The sequence below is a fragment of the Hordeum vulgare genome, chromosome 6H, assembly GCF_904849725.1.
Source record: "Hordeum vulgare subsp. vulgare chromosome 6H, MorexV3_pseudomolecules_assembly, whole genome shotgun sequence".
Lineage (NCBI taxonomy): Eukaryota > Viridiplantae > Streptophyta > Magnoliopsida > Poales > Poaceae > Hordeum > Hordeum vulgare.
In genome coordinates, this window is record NC_058523.1 from 21,039,540 (window position 1) to 21,056,995 (window position 17,456).

The 17,456-nt window shown below is 44.9% G+C and overlaps 3 protein-coding genes across 5 annotated transcripts; all 3 read left to right on the top strand.

The window, feature by feature from the left end:
* Window positions 1–1,234: 1,234 nt before the first annotated feature.
* On the top strand, window positions 1,235–5,691 carry LOC123401095 (fructan 1-exohydrolase). Its single transcript, XM_045094813.1, has 7 exons — window positions 1,235–1,696; window positions 3,179–3,187; window positions 3,279–4,135; window positions 4,242–4,400; window positions 4,688–4,929; window positions 5,021–5,114; window positions 5,201–5,691. The coding sequence occupies exons 1-7, from the start codon at window positions 1,465–1,467 to the stop codon at window positions 5,405–5,407; spliced, it is 1,800 nt and encodes a 599-aa protein (XP_044950748.1). The 5' UTR covers window positions 1,235–1,464; the 3' UTR covers window positions 5,408–5,691.
* Window positions 5,692–8,448: 2,757 nt separating this feature from the next.
* LOC123401098 lies at window positions 8,449–9,345 on the top strand. The gene is made up of 2 exons (XM_045094819.1): window positions 8,449–8,948; window positions 9,109–9,345. The coding sequence occupies exons 1-2, from the start codon at window positions 8,464–8,466 to the stop codon at window positions 9,119–9,121; spliced, it is 498 nt and encodes a 165-aa protein (XP_044950754.1). The 5' UTR covers window positions 8,449–8,463; the 3' UTR covers window positions 9,122–9,345.
* Window positions 9,346–9,448: 103 nt separating this feature from the next.
* LOC123401097 (beta-fructofuranosidase, insoluble isoenzyme 4-like) lies at window positions 9,449–13,682 on the top strand. 3 transcript variants are annotated; one of them, XM_045094814.1, is made up of 7 exons: window positions 9,449–10,218; window positions 10,858–10,866; window positions 11,387–12,264; window positions 12,374–12,532; window positions 12,741–12,982; window positions 13,075–13,168; window positions 13,259–13,682. In XM_045094814.1, the coding sequence occupies exons 1-7, from the start codon at window positions 9,963–9,965 to the stop codon at window positions 13,445–13,447; spliced, it is 1,827 nt and encodes a 608-aa protein (XP_044950749.1). In that variant the 5' UTR covers window positions 9,449–9,962; the 3' UTR covers window positions 13,448–13,682. The 3 variants fall into 3 exon arrangements, with proteins under 3 accessions (XP_044950749.1, XP_044950750.1, XP_044950751.1); XM_045094815.1 differs by having other exon boundaries at window positions 12,741–12,956; window positions 13,259–13,348; XM_045094816.1 differs by lacking the exon at window positions 10,858–10,866 and having other exon boundaries at window positions 12,098–12,264.
* The last annotated feature ends 3,774 nt before the right edge of the window (window positions 13,683–17,456 follow it).

Consider the following 17,456-nt stretch of genomic DNA (forward strand, 5'->3'; position numbering starts at 1 on the left):
AATCATTACAAAAATACTAGGTTGTATGAAATGTGCATTTCTTAAAATTTCGTACTGTACTAAATTTTAAGATATCATTTTTACTTTTCAGAAATTGAAATCGATTGGCCGGACGTATCCCCAATTTGTCCGTCCGCGCAGCCACACTCTTTTTTTTTTTCTTATTTGTCTGATCACTTGCATGTGATTGGTGAAGCAAAAAAAAAAAAGAAAAGAAAAGGAATGAATAAAGAAAAAGAAAAGATGGTCCAAAGTGTGGTCACGTCCTACGTGACGGACTGACCGGACGCGTCCGAGCACATCTGCGAGTCTTTATATCCTCTATATTTGAGATGGATATAAGGATTGACGAACAGCTCAGACGTATAGCGATGATATGAAGGATCCGATTGAGTTATTTTTTCACTTTTTTTATTCGATCATTGATCGGACGTGTTTGCGGAGTATGAAAGGTCGTTTAAGGCGTATTGTAGATGTTTTAAGATTACACTAATGCATAGATCACAACCTTCAACTTTAAGTTAAAGCAAAAAAAAACTTGTACTAGGCTAGTCTAGATCCGTTTAGTACTAATCAAGTAATATACATAGCTTTGTGTGCCACACAGCAAGGATCAGAGTGGAAAATGGACAACAAGTGGAGATAGATAAACTAAACACATCCCTATCAAAGCCAGACTATATCTACGGATATAAACAAAAACCAGAATACATCTCCGAGGACTGAACAGGACCCTCGAGCAACCGTCCTCGATCCGTCGTACGTGACGCCGCCCCACCGCTGTCACCCAATTAAACAATCATTCTCCTGAATCAAACAATGGAATTTCACAGAGCCTTCCCATCTCACAAAACACATCTCCATAGTTATCAAAAAAAAAAAACATCTCCATAGATCCACATCCACCGCCCACAAATAAAAAATAAATCATCATACGTACGTCCATATATAGTTTTTTAATAAAAAATCTAAAAACTTATATTTGGAAACAGAGAGAATACGTCCTAATATCAAACAATGGAATTTAACATTGCCTTCGCATCTACAGTACATCCACCGCCCAAAAGTATAAAATAAAAAATCGCTATACGTACTAGTACGTCCTATCTCTCTCCTCCCCCCCTCCCCTCCCTCCTTCCTCCTGTCCTCCCCATGGCCATCTTCCTCCCTCGTCTTCTTCCTCCACAGCAGCAGCAGCAGTAGAGTGAAGGGAGATTCCTCCTCCTCCTCCTCTCTCTCTCTCTCTCTCTCTCTCTCTCTACAGTTCTACGGCCTCGAGATCAAAAATATCTGCGAAAGAGACCCCATGAGCAAAAGCGTGAGTGACGGCGGCACGCCTCCGCTCACCTAACCAAGCCCGTCGCCCGTCCTTAAACAAAGCCTTCTCGCCTCGCTCGCATCACGGCCCCTTGCTCCTTATCACCTCCTACCTCACTCCCTCTCCCCCCACCTCCCGCCGCCGCCATGGCCCAAGCCTGGGCCTTCCTCCTCCTCCCGGCGCTCGCCCTCGCCTCCTACGCCTCCCACCTCCTCCTCCCCGCCTATATAACCACCCCCCTCTGCGGCGGCGGCGATGGAGCCAGATCCTTCTTCCTCTGCGCGCAGGCACCCAAGGACCAGGACCAGGACCCATCTCCTGCCAGCACCATGTACAAGACCGCCTTCCACTTCCAGCCCGCCAAGAACTGGATGAACGGTATGTATATACGGAGCATATGCTAATTGATCCCATCTCTGAATTCTTCCTTTCCTTTTCGAGCTTCCCCTGTGAATTGTTTCCCTTTTTGATTGAGCTCCCTCTCTGCTTTGTGCCGTCTGGTTGACTCTTGTCCGCGCCAAGGGCCAATCAGAGAGCCTCTCTCATCTATTCATCTCATCCCGTGCGCCTCCCTTCTTCGTGATCCAACGAAAAGCAGGCGATCTGATTGGTTCAACATACTAGCCACCGATCTCGATTTCGCCTGCGGATAACAAATACTAGCAGTACACTCCACGTGTTAAAATGTGTACTTACTCAGTAGTACGTGTTGCTTTTGGCAGTAGCACTGTCATTACAGAGCTGCCCATGTTTGCTCCACTGTTTGTTAGTGTTGCTTTTGGTCAGAGGTCATTCGGTTAGGCAGCACAGAAGCATCCATTGCACAAATGGTGAATTATTACTGTCGGAAGAGAAAGTGGTATGCGCCTTCTCACCAAGGTGGATGGCACTTGCATCCTAGTGTTGTCTGAAAATGTCCATGTTTTGCTCCATTGTCAGTGTTATTTCTGGTCAGAAAGCATTCAGTGATTTAGGCAAACTGGGCAGATCTGTTGTACCCATACGACACAAGGGAAGCACTGACCTGTTGGTTCTTGTTTGTGGCGAGGCCAATCGGAGAGCCTCTACGATTTGGTGTGCTTTTCTTCTTGTTGGTCCAAGAAAAAAAGCAAGTGATCTGAACTGTTATGTTTTTCCCTGCTGGAGAAGCTAAGTCAAATCTAGTAGCTGATCTCAATTTTGTGTGCTAATATTCAACACTTGTATACTCCACGTGTAAAAATATGTACTAGTACATGATATTCTTGGCAGAAGCATCGTTGCAAAACTGTTTTTTGTGTCAAAAATAATTAGACGAGGGATAATAAGGTTGGTAGCCAGCTCATTGCTTGTTCAGGTCTCTGTTGCTGGATGCTGCACACAGTAGGTGTTCAGTGCAAGGGCGCTGCAGTTAGATTTTGAGTGGTACTGTCATAATATGACGATAGACTTATTCTTTTGACGCTTCCATAAAACAGATTATTCATCATTGCAAAGATGGTGAATTAATTTCATAGATAGTGTTGTGTATCTTCTCACCGAGGTGCATGCCACCTGAAAATGTGGACATTTGCTCCAGTGTTAGTATTATTTTTGGTCAGGAAGCGTTCAGTTAGGCAAAGCATGGCGCTTTTATCTTCTATACCAGGCCAAACTACAACACCAGAATTATGTGCATATCTGTTATATACCCATAAGAAAGTAATAAAGTACCGGCCCGTTTTGGAATAAGGTACTGCCTGTTTTGGAATCTAGAATATCTTTGGTCCTGTTTTACCAATTATCATATCCTATTAATTGTGCATCTCTTGCAAGTCACTGACATTCTCTTACCTTTTTCAAACATCTGATGGATTGGTGAAATCTACGACAATACAAAAGATCCATCTGGTATGAATATCTCAGGCACAGAAACTTCTAAGTAAAAAGGAGAAGAATTCGAAGCATTCTACAACTCATACTGCCTTTGTGCAACTTTCAGGACCGATGTACTTCAATGGCATCTACCATGAATTCTACCAGTATAACCTCAACGGCCCCATTTTTGGTGACATAGTTTGGGGCCATTCGGTTTCAACAGACCTCGTCAACTGGATTGGGCTTGAACCCGCGTTAGTACGGGATACCCCAAGTGACATAGACGGTTGCTGGACCGGCTCAGTCACCATTCTGCCCGGTGGTAAACCGGTCATCATATACACTGGTGGCAACATAGATCAACATCAGACGCAAAACATCGCGTTTCCCAAAAACCGGTCTGACCCGTACCTGAGGGAATGGATCAAAGCAGCCAATAACCCGGTGCTCCGACCGGATGAACCAGGGATGAACGTGATTGAGTTCAGGGATCCGACAACCGGTTGGATCGGACCGGATGGACATTGGAGGATGGCAGTTGGTGGTGAGCTGAACGGCTACAGTGCTGCACTTTTGTACAAGAGTGAAGACTTTCTGAATTGGACAAAAGTTGATCACCCACTGTATTCACATAATGGATCCAATATGTGGGAGTGTCCGGATTTCTTTGCGGCATTGCCGGGCAATAATGGTGGACTGGACCTGTCCGCAGCGATCCCGCAAGGCGCCAAGCATGCCCTCAAAATGAGCGTGGATTCCGTTGACAAGTACATGATTGGGGTGTATGATCTTCAACGTGATGCCTTTGTGCCAGATAATGTCGTAGATGACCGTCGGCTGTGGTTGAGGATAGATTACGGCACTTTCTATGCTTCAAAATCATTCTTCGACTCGAAAAAGGGCAGGAGGATTGTATGGGGTTGGTCCAGGGAGACAGATAGTCCTTCAGATGATCTTGCAAAGGGTTGGGCAGGACTCCATGTAAGGAAATCTTCCCCTAATTGGCTGTGCTTCATATTGAAATAATGATGTAACTGATTTAGTAAATTAGTGTAGCATTTTTAACCTCAGTTTTTATTACATTTAGACAATCCCCAGGACAATTTGGTTAGCCGCCGATGGCAAGCAGTTGTTACAATGGCCAGTTGAGGAGATTGAGTCCCTTCGAACAAATGAAATCAACCATCAAGGACTAGAGCTCAACAAGGGAGACCTATTTGAGATTAAGGAAGTTGACGCCTTTCAGGTAGTTTCCTTTTCACAGATGCTTACTTGGTCTTCCGAAGAATCCTTTTTTTACTTAAGAAAAGTTCTATGCCAGTAAAAGCTGCAGGGTCTTCTGATAATAACTAATTATGGATAGCACTATCTCTGTAACTAAATGTAAGTTGAACTGCAAAAACGTCTTATATTTAGTTACAGAGGTAGTACATTTTTGGAAACAAAAGGATAGGCATACATACTTAAGCTTTGGTGTGTTATGTATTTTTCAGAGCAACTGTAGCTAATCAGGCGCACATTTTCTTGAAACAGGCTGATGTAGAGATAGATTTTGAGCTGGCGTCCATCGATGAAGCCGAACCTTTTGATCCTTCCTGGCTTTTGGACCCCGAGAAGCATTGTGGGGAAGCGGGTGCATCGGTTCCTGGTGGTATAGGTCCATTTGGACTTGTTATTCTGGCCTCCGACAACATGGACGAGCACACTGAGGTGTATTTCAGAGTGTACAAGTCACAGGAAAAGTACATGGTACTCATGTGCTCTGACCTAAGAAGGTCAGTGATTATGTCTCCTGCCGTAATTTTGGTTAGTCTTCTCTATAAACGTCTGAAAACTAAACTGAAATATTATCTTTTGTGTGCACAGGTCTTCCCTGAGACCAGGACTGGAGAAACCAGCCTATGGAGGCTTCTTTGAATTTGATCTTGCAAAGGAAAGGAAGATATCACTCAGAACCCTGGTAAGCTGGGAGGCTCTGCCATTTCTCCTGTTATTCATTTCCTACATGTCAGAACTGAAAATGGATGGCTGGATGCTGCCTTGCAGATTGACCGGTCGGCGGTGGAGAGCTTCGGTGGCGGGGGTAGGGTTTGCATCACATCCAGAGTTTATCCGGCGGTGCTCGCCAACGTCGGCAGGGCACACATTTACGCTTTCAACAACGGAAATGCCATGGTCAGGGTGCCACAGCTCAGCGCATGGACCATGAGGAAGGCACAAGTGAATGTGGAGAAGGGTTGGAGTGCTATTTAAAGCAGAGGAGCAATTCGATTTTCTCGATTCTTTTACTATCATTCATGAGCATTGCCTGGCAGAAATAAGGACATTCAGCAGGAAAAAATAGCCTGTCATTTCTTTGATGATCTCTAGTATTCATATATTGTAGTTACTACTTAGTAAGCCCTTCCCATCTCAATTACTTGTACCAATTCAATTACTTGTACCAATTTTTATAGAAACGCACACTAGTCATAAAATTCACGGGATGAGTACTTTAGTCACACATAAGAATCTCTTGAAATGTTTTGAAGTGGCTACAAAACTCTGTGAGCAAAACTGTCATGGGAAAATCTAACCAGAGGCGCCGCTCCGCGGACTCCCCGTGCGGGGTGATGAATCGTGCGGCTGCATGCGTGCGACCGCCCACCGGTTACTGTTCAAATTTCAACATTTCTTTTTTACTAGCGACGATTTCCTCCGTTTCCCTCCCACGCCCATTCCTCTCCCACGCCTGCCTGTGAGCTTAATCCCGCGCGACGAAGGCGGGTCCCGGGAGCTCAATCCCGTGCGACGAAGGGCAGATCTCGCGAGCTCAATCCGACACGACGAAGGCGGATCCCACGAGCTCAATCCCGTGCGACGAAGGGCAGATTTCGCGAGCTCAATCCGGCGCGACGAAGGGTGGATCCGCGCCGGCGCCGGCGCCCGGCAACTCCGGTGAGTCCACTCTCTTGTTCCCCTTGCGGGGATGGTGGGTTGGGCGGGGTCGATCTGGTCGTCGGCTGCACAGGGGTGGGGCGGGGATTCATAGGGGGATCCGCCCTTCGTCGCGGTTGGTGTTGCGCGGTTTCCGGTGAGGTGCCACGGCCACGGATCCATCCGACGGACGCCCCTCTAGCATGGCAAGCTCGGAAGTTCTTTTTTGGCATCTTGGTGAAACTAATTTGGCAATCACGTACATCTAATTTGACAACTAGATGTGAGTTGAACACAGCATATCTCTAGCACGACAAGTGCCGCAACTTGATACAACCTTTTGCATCTTTTTTGTGGTTGTCTAACACAGGTAATTTGACAACTAGGGGGATGTAATTGGACAACTAGGCAATGATGTACGTACCAAAAATCCAAGCATGGCAAGCTTGGCAACTAAATCAGGCAATTCATCACAATTAATCTGACAAGTACGTTAGATAAGTATAGCAAATCCAGGTTTTGGTAACTACTTTTTGTTTTTCCTCCACCAATGCATTTCTTCTTCTTTGTTTTTCCCTTTTGTCCTTCGCAGCCGGGATGTGAAGCAGCATCACAAGAGTAAAAAGCAAGAGTACACAAAAAAGGTGGATCAGTTGGGCAATCAGGGACTCATGGATGCTTAGCCAATCTGCTCAGCAGATAGTAGGATTTTTCTGACGCGGGTAATGCATTTCAACGGACGCCACATATACACTTTTATGCAGTTAATATGGCAACAAAGTATTTGTAATTCGGCAATCACTTTTTTTAATCTGGCAGCTAAGAAGTTGTAATGTGGTGATTAAGCATGTTTTTGTGCTACGACAATTAAGTATTTGTAAACTGAAGTCGGGAGAACTAATTACTTGCAATCTGAGAACTAATTAATTGGATTTTTGGAACTATTTTTTCAACCTGACAACAAATGTCACCTGATGCATGTACCTAGAGCCGGTGTTATACTCTTTTAGTAAGCATGGATAGTGCTACTACTATTGTAGCTAGCGCTGCTACATGTAATCTTCTCTTTTTTATATTATTCATGCACACATGTACCGTTTTTGTCAATATGTTTTGATGCATGCGCTGCTGCCTGACAGAAGAAGATAAAACACGCGTCAAAACATGCATTTTATGGGATGGTAGAGGCCGTCGCATGGGAAAACCTATGTGCGGCGCCGCTACATAGTCAGTCCCAACTGTCATATACCCCTCGCCGAGCTGAGGTGTCCTGCTGAGTTGTGACTAGTCTTTCATGGTAGGAAGTTCAATGAAAAAGAAACATTTGACCCTTGCATCGTCCCTATGTGGGGTAATTCAAGGGTGACTAGGGTATCCGCTCCCTTCCCTTTTTTCCCTCATCATCGCCGGAGGCAGTCCCTGGGTCTGCTTACACAGCCGCCGATGAGGGTTGTTGCTCCCTTACTTAGGCGGAGGGACTTTGGGCGCCGAGGCGGCAATAGCGGGTGGGGAGGCGATATCATCTGAGCGGAAGGGTGTCTGTGATGCGGGCCGGCGAGTGTGGTGGGTGGTTCGTGGGCTACGACAATGGTCTCTCGCATCATATCTAAAGGTCGGTGGCCCATCTTCCCTCTGATATGCTATACTCTGTTTTAGTGCTTGCGTGTGGGCGCCCTTCCATTGTGCGGTGGTTCGTCACCCTCGATCTTGCACAAGATCCCTTCCCCGACATCATCGCCACGGTGGTTCATCAAGTCCCCGAGCCTTCTTAGCGGCTATAACACTTCCTCTGTATGCTTGTCAGTTTTCCTTGAGCTCTTCATTCCTTTGGTTTCAATATCTTTTCTTGACTGGTCATCAACGGGCAACAACATTGTAGCTGTCAAGATCTGCCCGCCGTGGCAAGGGAGCAACGTGGAGTTGTTTTGCCTTGGTGGCTTTAAGACCATGCATTTCGTATATTCAGGGTGAACGACTCCTTCGTGTGACGATGTGACGTCCTTGAAACCCAAAGGAGCGGGTAGGGTCCCTCTTCGGTGAGGGAGAAAGAAGGTGTGGGATCTTCGTGGTTCCTAAGGCATTGCATCGATAGTAACGTTCTTTAGATAGCTGGCTGTTCGTTTTGTGGTGTATTTGTCTTCCGGTTCGGTGACCAAGTGCGAAGGGCTATCCATCTTTGAGTGACACAACTTACTTTCGGTTTGAGTGCTTGTTGAGTTGGTTGTGTTGTAAGTTTTTTTGTTACATCCTTGTAACTTTTGGTTCTTGGCTTTTCTTTTTTCATTGCTCACTGCTCCATTGCCGTACTTTTTGGTTGTAATCTTAATCAGTTAATGAATTTTTTAATGTAAAGTCGGGCTCTTGAAGTGACTGTTCATCCTAATGATTTTATCATGGTGGTTTTTGCGATAAGCCGGTTCAAGTCGGTATTACCTAAGTGCGGCATTCCGTCGAACACCTTAAGCCCAGTGTGCCCACGCCCGGCCACCACAGCTCTCGAGGCGCTCGCCGCCAGGCACGCGATGCCGCTCATGCTGCTCCGCCTCGGCTCCGTTCCGCCGAGGACCGTGCGGCTGCGCCTGCGCGAGTACTCCGACGAGCAAGAAAAGAACCCTACCCTGCGTGGGCTGCCGCTTTCCGGCCGGCCGCCCCACTATTCGTTCGCCATGCCCAGCCGGCCAGCCCCGCGCGGCAGAGGGCAGTCCAATCTTCCCCTTCCTCCCCTTCTTGGATTGAAATCTTGGTTGACGGCTTCCTCCGCAGCCCCGGCGAGGCGGCGATCGCCCTGTCCGTCCAGTCCAGGTCTTGAGGAGGGGAGCAACCCCGGCGGACGGCGCCCAGTCAAATTCCGCCGCAGCAGCTCGCATGCAGAGCAAAGGTATCCCTGCTGCTCATCTCAACCCCGCTAGCAAACGCCACCGTTCGATACCTCGATTGAAATTCAGTGTTGTTTCATTCCCTTAGCCTTGTAATAATTCTGCAGTTTTTGTAAATGCTGAAACGAATTTAGTAACTTTTGTTTCTATGCAATTTTACAGGAAGGCAAAATGAGTAAGAGAAACGAGACAATGCCATTATTTTTTTCAAGTTCAAACCACGGGATCCACGGTAGCAGGTCCTTTAGCTCAAACAATTGATACCATGCCTCGAATTATATCTATTGAGGATGTATCGATTTGCATTTCAAATCATTGAAGGTTTACCTTCTTCTACTATTGAAGATGTACTTATGGTTATGGGAAGCTCCGATCAATGAATCATTTGATTTGGTACCATCTTTTGTATCATTTATGCTATATATCTTTTTTGATATGTTTTACTTTATTATTAGTTGAACCATCATTGAACAAATACTGCCGTCGAATATTGTGTTTGGGATCTATGCAACATAGTTCGACTTTTGTATACCTTCAAATTGGGTTTTAGGTGTTTTTGACCATTAGTTTCTCGCCTGAGGCGTCAGCCAATCCTGGCTCAGCCATTGGCGCTAAGTCCATCCGACTCGGCGCTGTATGCCGCTGTGCCGCCCACATGCACCGCAGCTGCCTCGGTGCTCATTCTCTGCCACGACATTTCCTCCATTTCCTCTCTAAACCAGGGCACTGCCTCTTTCCAGCACGGCGACGAACACCTTGAGCCCATGCCAGTGCCGCTGCCCTCCTCCTCCTCTTGCAGCCTCTTCGTCTGCAGCAGCAAAGAGGGAGATTCCTCCTTTGTCTAGACTGTCCACACTCTCCGGAGGTCCCCCAGAAAAATCTATCTGAAAGAGACTCTTGAGTGTCACCTAACTAAACAACTTCTTAAACGACAACGCCTTCACATGTCACAACATGCCCCCATAAATCTTTGATCTCTTCTACTCACTCCCCACTCTCCCATTCCTTCTGTTGCCATGGCGCTACCTTGGGCCTTCGTCCTCCTCTCTGCCCTATTCTTCCTCTCCTCCTGTGTATCTAACCTCTTCTCCAGCAGCAGCAGCAATGGGAGTGGAGGGAGATGCTCCCTCTGTCCACAGTCTCCAGAGGTCTCATTCTGTCCACAGTCTCCAGAGGTCTCCCTCTCTCCACAGTCTCCAGAGGTCCCCTCTATTTTCAGCATGAGGTACAAGACTGCCTACCACTTCCAGCCTTCCAGGAACTGGATCAATGGTATGTTCATGTGATCATGTCTCTGGTTTGGTTTCATCTCTGCTTATTTCCTTTAGGCTTCATCTATGTTTTCTGGATCATCTGTTTGGTGTATGCCACTCTGCTTTCGTGTGCCTTTTTTGTTCTTGGTCCACGAAAAATCATGTGAGCTGATTGTTTAGTAGCTTCCCCACGTGGAGAAGCCAAGTTTAACACACTACCCAATCTTATATGTATAAATAATATATGCTTGTTAAAATGTAGTACAGTACATAATATTTTTGGCAGTAGTATCATTACAGAACTGCCTTTTGTGGAGAGGGAAAATTTGGTGGCCAGCTCATTGCTTGTGCAAGTCTCTTGCTGAATGCTGCAGTTAGATTTTGAGTAATAATGCCATAATATGATGATAGCCATGGATGCTTGCGCAAAACAAAAGTTATGCATTGCAGAAGTAGTGATATGTATCTCCTCGCTAAGATTTATGCCACTTCCCTTTCGTATTGTCCGTATTTGCTCAGTGTTAGGCAAAGCGTAACACTTTTCCCTTCCGTAACTGGCCACGTGGATCATTCTACATCTATTGCAAGGCACTGACATTCTTTATTTTTATTTTTATAATCGATCGGCGATCCTTGGAAATCTACAACCATACAAAAGATCCATGTGGTATGAATATCTCAGGCACAAACACTTCTAAATAAAAAGAGTGAATTCCGCTTTTTACCTTGTAGTTGTACATTTGTGACACATATTACCCCATTTAGTGGAACTTTTATCGAAATATCAGATTTAGGTGACTTTTAACACGGTAATTCCTCAGATTTACATTTTTCTTGTTTATGTTAGATAGGATTGGCATGTTGCGTTAATGATTCGTAGAAAAATCTGTAAAGATCAGAGGACATCGTTGACGATCATGTCCAGACTTCTCTTGTCCATCTGTTCCATTCCTCATCATCGTCCATATATTTTTGGACCCTGGACGTCACCTCACACCTTGCCTGATGGACATGCATCAGAAAACGAGTGTCCAAAGCTTACAAAAGGGGTATTATAGACGAATTTCCACTCGATGGGGGTAATTAGTGTCACAAATGTACAACTACAGGGTAAAAAGAGGAATTCACTCAAATATAAAAGGAGTTGAAGTATTCTACCACTTATACTAACTTCATAAACATTTCAGGCCTAATGTACTACAAAGGCATCTACCATAATTTCTACCAGTATAATCCCTATTGCGCCCTCTGGTGTTGGGGTGACATAGTTTGGGGCCATTCGGTTTCGACAGACCTCGTCAACTGGATCCAACTTGAACCCGTGATAGAACCGGATAACCCGAGTGACACAGACGGCTGCTGGACCGGTTCAGCCACAATTCTGTCTGGTGGTCAACCGGTCATCTTATACACCGGTGGCAGCAAAGATAAGTGTCAGGTCCAAAACCTTGTGCTTCCGAAGAACCCATCTGACCCGTACCTGAGAGAATGGACCAAAATAGGCAATAACCCAGTGATCCAACCGGTAGTACCGGGTTTGAACAGAAGCCAGTTCAGGGATCCAACGACCGGTTGGATCGGACCAGATGGACTCTGGAGAATAGCAGTTGGTGCTCAGCTGAAAAGCTACACTGCTGCACTTTTGTATAAGAGTGAAGACTTTCTGAGTTGGACTACAGTTGATCACCCATTGTATTCACATAACTCATCCAATATGTGGGAGTGCAATATGTGGGAGTGCCTGGATTTCTTTGCAGTATTGCCGGGCAATAACAGTGGACTGGACATGTCCGCAGCAATCCTAAGAGGCACCAAGTATGCCCTCAAAATGAGTGTGGGTTACTTTGACAAGTACTTGATTGGAGTGTATGATCTCAAACGAGATGCCTTTGTGCCAGATACTATCGTAGATGACTGTCGGCTGTGGCTGAAGATAGATTACGGCAATTTCTATGCTTCAAGGTCATTCGTCGACTCGAAAAAGGGCAGGAGGATCATATGGGGTTGGTCTAAGGAAGCAGATCGTCATTCAGATGATGTTGCAAAAGGTTGGGCAGGAATCCATGTAAGCAAATCCGCCCCTAATTGGCTGTGCTTCATATCATCTGAAATAACGATTTAACTGATTTAGCAAATCAGGGTAACATCTTTAAGTTCAATTTTATTATGTTTAGACAATCCCCAGGACGATTTGGTTAGACAGCGATGGCAAGCAGTTGCTGCAATGGCCAGTTGATGAGATTGAGTCCCTTCGAACAAATGAAATCAACCATCAAGGACTAGAGCTCAACAAGGGCGATCTGTTTGAGATCAATGGAGTCGACACTTTTCAGGTAGTTTCCTTTTCACAGCCAGGCTTACATGGTCTTCGAGAGTTTTTTTTTTCAAAAAGTGACATGCCATTAAGAACTGTAGGGCCTTCTCATAATTACTAATTATATAACTGTGCATTTGTGCAGCAAAAGGATTGGTAAATATTCTGTGTGTTGTTTATTTTTCAGAGCAACTGTAACTAATCAGACACAAGTTTTCTTGAAATAGGCGGATGTGGAGATAAATTTTGAGCTGACATCCATCGATGACGCCGATCCTTTTGATCCTTCCTGGCTTTTGGACCCCGATAAGCATTGCTGCGAAGCAGGTGCATCGGTTCATGGTGGTATAGGGCCATTTGGACTTGTTATTCTGGCGTCCAACAACATGGATGAGCACACTGCCGTGCACTTCAGAGTCTACAAGTCACAGCAAAAATACATGATACTCATGTGCTCTGATCTAAGAAGGCCAGTAATGCCTATGGTTTTTGCCTTTATTTTGGTTAGTCTTCTCCATAAACGTCTGAAGCAAATTGAAATATTTTCTTTTCTTTGCACAGGTCTTCCATGAGATCAGGACTGTGCACACCAGCCTATGGAGGCTTCTTTGAATTTGATCTTGAAAAGGAAAGGAAGATATCTTTGAGAACTCTGGTAAGCTGGGAGGCTCTGTCATTTGTCCTGTTGTTCAAGTCATGCACTTCATATCAGAATTAAAATGGATGTATGGATGCTTCTGTGCAGATTGATCGGTCGGCGGTGGAGAGCTACGGAGGGGGTGGCAGGGCCTGCATCACAGCCAGAGTTTATCCAGTGTTTCTCGCTGTTGACGGCAAGGCCCACATGTATGCCTTCAACAATGGAAGCACCACGGTGAGGGTGCCACAGCTCAAGGCATGGACCATGAGGAAAGCAAAGGTGAATGTGGAGTGATTATTGTCACAGAAGAGCAATGTGGCTGAGATGTAGAAGTGGCTTGTTTCATGCGATGCACACGAAAGTTTACCCTCTATCTATGATGCAGTGGTCAGCTATGAAGTGGAATCGCGGGCATTATAAATTGCTCAACTATGTATGGTTATCTTTAGTGAATTGGCATTCTGTGTGTGTGTTCATTAACATGAAGACATAAAGACTTGCTTGTATTAATAAGTACCTTCCACTTGGATCTTGCTTGTTTACAATCTGTGTGTTTTCGTTCATAGTTTTTTTCCGATTGATTTTCCATGTTTGCTTTCACTGGAATTCAGGGAGGCCTGGATGCGATTTCTAATGTTTGAAGCTAACCTCTTACTGTATGAAATAAACATGCCACTTTGAGATTTGCAAAATTTCAAAACACTTTTTATTGATTGGTTCGGCAATCGCAGCCATTCAACATCATATGACCCCTTGGTCCATATGCTATTCAGCTCCTTATTTGGAAGGTCACTTGGCGTTACCTACAGCACCACCTCTTATAGCACCAAGTTTTACATTCCGCTATGCCTTCCGCATGTGCAAAAAATGGTCAATGCGAGCACAAGACCATGAGAACAAATGAATATTCTTTGTGTCAATATGAAAAAGAGTGCATATATAACATCAATGTACAGGAGAATTCATCAATAAACAGAGAAAAAAAATGCAATGCAAGTAAGGCGATCCATGGACTTACTGGTGGGTGCCACTGATGGATGGCAGGCGAAGTCATTGCTGCAAACCATGAGGCAGGCGGCGAGGGATTCTTCCCTGTAGCCGATGGCATCGGCTTTTGCAATTTTCCACGCAATCGACTTTGCAGCGCCACCAAGGGACACTCTGATTGCACTTGTCGTGGCACGGCTGGTAGCAGTCACAAAAGGACTTGGCGGCCACCCTTTGCTGGGACAAGACTGACATGATAAGGATCAGGTACAGTGCGGCAATGGCGGCAACCCTCTTCTTCTTCACCTTCATCTTCTTTCCTTAATTCGACCCACAAGCTGTGAGTAGAGGAGAGAAAGGGACCTACTGTGGAGTGCAAAGTTGTCGATCGATAATATATCCTCGTCGTGCGAGTATGGAGCTTGTTGTCAAGCCTTTGTCCCTTATATGGACGTGTAGGTAGGAAGTTGGTGTAGGCGTTTGGGAGTTTGGACACTTGTTTCCCGTCGATGCCATGTTGCGCCAAATGTTCAATCTGGTCCAGGTAGTTGGCACCAGTTGACAACTGGTTTAGTGGAGATGATAAATCTACTCCTAGTCAGCATCAAGATATTAATTTGAAATAATAAATGCCAGGTCAAGGTAGTTGGAAACTGGTCGTTCAGTGTGATGGTAAATGAAGCTGGCACCCACTAGTGGAAAACGGGCCTTTGGCCGGGACCCTTTAGTCCCGACCTGTCTCTGGGCCGAGACTAAAGGCCCGGCCACGTCGCCCCAATTCTCAATGCCTCCCTCGAGGCTTTAGTCCCGGCCCGTAAGGAGCCTTTAGTCCCGGTTCGTGTCCTAAACCGGGACTAAAGGGCTACGCGGTGGGCAGTGGTGGTGGCAACCGTTCGTATCCCCCTTTAGTCCCGGTTGGTGGCTCAACCCGGGACTAAAGGCCTAACACGTGGCCTGCCGTAGTGGTGGCAACCGTTTGTATACCTCTTTAATCCCGGTTGGTGGCTCAACCCGGGACTAAAGGCCCAAACGGTTTGCATCCCGCGTCGTTTCGGGCGATGAAAAGCACGAACCGAAGCAGAGTCGCCATTTCTCTGTTTCTTCTTCTCTCTCGCTCTCGCTCTCTGTTCTTCTCCTCTCTTCTTCCCTTCTCTTCTTCCACCATGCCAACTCGCTTTGAAGAGGTGCTCGCACATGGCACGACCATGCTCGATGTCGTGTACACGAACGAGAGCAGGGAGATGCCGTTTTTTCTTGAACAGTTGAAGGAACGATGGCTTGACGCCGCAATGGATCATGAGAAGTTCTTGGGGCTTGATCTGGAGTACACGGCCGATCAACGCGGTGTTGCCGTCATCCAACTATGCTTCGCACACCATGTCTTGATCTTCCAATGGGCGAGGTAAGTTTTGAGGCTTTCTTTGATCCAAGATAATGACATTGTAAATTTATTTGTTTCAATCATAGTTGGTTCCCTTCAAATAGTTGTAGTGAAACAATTTTGATTAGTTGAAGGGGAACACAATCTAATTGGAATAGTGTTCCATAATCTGAAAAATCGTATTAGAATCAACTAGTGTTTAATATGTTCCATTGGAATCATAGTTGGTTCCCTTCAAATAGTTGTAGTGAAACAATTTTGATTAGTTGAAGAGGAACACAATCTGATTGAAATAGTGTTCCATAATCTGAAAAATCGTATTAGAATCAACTAGTGTTTAATATGTTCCATTGGAATCATAGTTGGTTCGCTTCAAATAGTTGTAGTGAAACAATTTTGATTAGTTGAAGGGAACACAATCTGATTGGAATAGTGTTCCACAATCTGAAAAATCTGATTGGTTCAATATGTTCCATTGAAATCATAGTTGTAGTGATACAATTTTATGCGGTGTTCTTTGATCCAAGGTTATGAAAATTGCATATAACTAGTGATCTCTCTAGGTTCCATTGGATAGCAATATGATATGTCATAGTCATGAAAATTGCATATAGCTAGTGATCTCTCTAGGTTCCATTGGATAGCTATAGTGATCTCTCTAGGTTCCATTGCATATGTTCTATTTGAATCCTAAAGATAATTTTCTCTTTAGTTGTAGTGAAACATGTTTCCTTATTGCAGCAGTATGTAACATTTATTCCATTTTAATTTGTTTCTGTTGCAGTAGTGACAAGCATTGTCCAGAACTCATGGACTTCCTTCGCAGCGGCATCACTTTTGCTACCGTTGACATAAGGAACGACAAGCTGAAGATGAGGTACATCTTCAGTATTGAGATACCAACTGGTTGCCTCATTGATCTCCAAACGGTATTCAGGCTTCGACATGTCAGGACTTCGATGGCTCATATGGCAGTTGCCTTGATCGACGAGGAATATGGTGATATGAAGACCAGTTTCCCAAAGTCTCAGCACAAACTTTGGGAGAAGGCCCCACTTGATCGTATCAACATTGAGTATGCAACAAAAGATGCATAAGTTTCATACGAGTTGTACCGCAAGATTCGAGTCGTCAACTTTGGCCAGCGTCACCTCGAGGAAGGTGGACATTCTGATTCAGACGTTTCAGACGAGTAGTGTTCTCAACGTCGAACACTTGTATATATATCTATGGTAGCTATTATTATGTACTGTTTGGACTAGTATCATGTACTGCTTGGACCAATTTATATATGTCTAGTTTCTGTTTGTGCCATTATAGTTTCCAAATTTGAATGGTTTAGCCCTTTCTAACTTCATTTGCTACTTTTGAATGGTTTAGCCCTTTCTAACTTCATGGTATCATGCATTTCGACCACATATATATATACAAAAAGTCTTCAGTTCAAATAAGTTCAAAAAATGAAATCCCTTTTGTAACAGATATGTTTTTGATTAATACAGCCATTTAAAAATGAAAGACCATTAGTCCCACGTGGCGTGCCGCGGAACCACTTTTGTTGTGGGGGTCGCTTTTCCTTCTTCTCCTTGTGCTAGATATTTGTTATGCATTAGGGAAAGAAGGAATAGCGACCATCATCGACGGTCCAAAAATCAGGTGAGGGAATGTCCACCATACATGAGAGAAGAAGAATGTCGACTGTTGCTGTGGGGGGTCGTTTCTCCTTCTTCTCCTTGTGAAACGCTGATACTTCGAGAGAGATTGTCCGTTTTGTACACGAAGTGCATCCAGTTTTTATCGTAGCCCTCTCAACTTTTTAACACATGCTATGTGGGTGAAATGATGATAGCATGCCAAAATAGTTTTTAATAAACATATTTTTTAATTGAAAATAACAAAATAGATAATAGTTTGGATAGTCAAAATTATTAATTA

Excerpts from the sequence above, each read along its gene's own strand:
- LOC123401095 (XM_045094813.1), top strand. The coding sequence starts at position 1,465 with ATGGCCCAAGCCTGGGCCTTCCTCCTCCTCCCGGCGCTCGCCCTCGCC. Across the intron at positions 4,136-4,241 it reads AGGGTTGGGCAGGACTCCAT|ACAATCCCCAGGACAATTTG; the intron begins GTAAGGAAATCT and ends TATTACATTTAG. Across the intron at positions 5,115-5,200 it reads AGATATCACTCAGAACCCTG|ATTGACCGGTCGGCGGTGGA; the intron begins GTAAGCTGGGAG and ends GCTGCCTTGCAG.
- LOC123401098 (XM_045094819.1), top strand. The coding sequence starts at position 8,464 with ATGGTGGTTTTTGCGATAAGCCGGTTCAAGTCGGTATTACCTAAGTGC.
- LOC123401097 (XM_045094814.1), top strand. The coding sequence starts at position 9,963 with ATGGCGCTACCTTGGGCCTTCGTCCTCCTCTCTGCCCTATTCTTCCTC. Across the intron at positions 12,265-12,373 it reads AAGGTTGGGCAGGAATCCAT|ACAATCCCCAGGACGATTTG; the intron begins GTAAGCAAATCC and ends TATTATGTTTAG. Across the intron at positions 12,983-13,074 it reads ATGTGCTCTGATCTAAGAAG|GTCTTCCATGAGATCAGGAC; the intron begins GCCAGTAATGCC and ends TTCTTTGCACAG.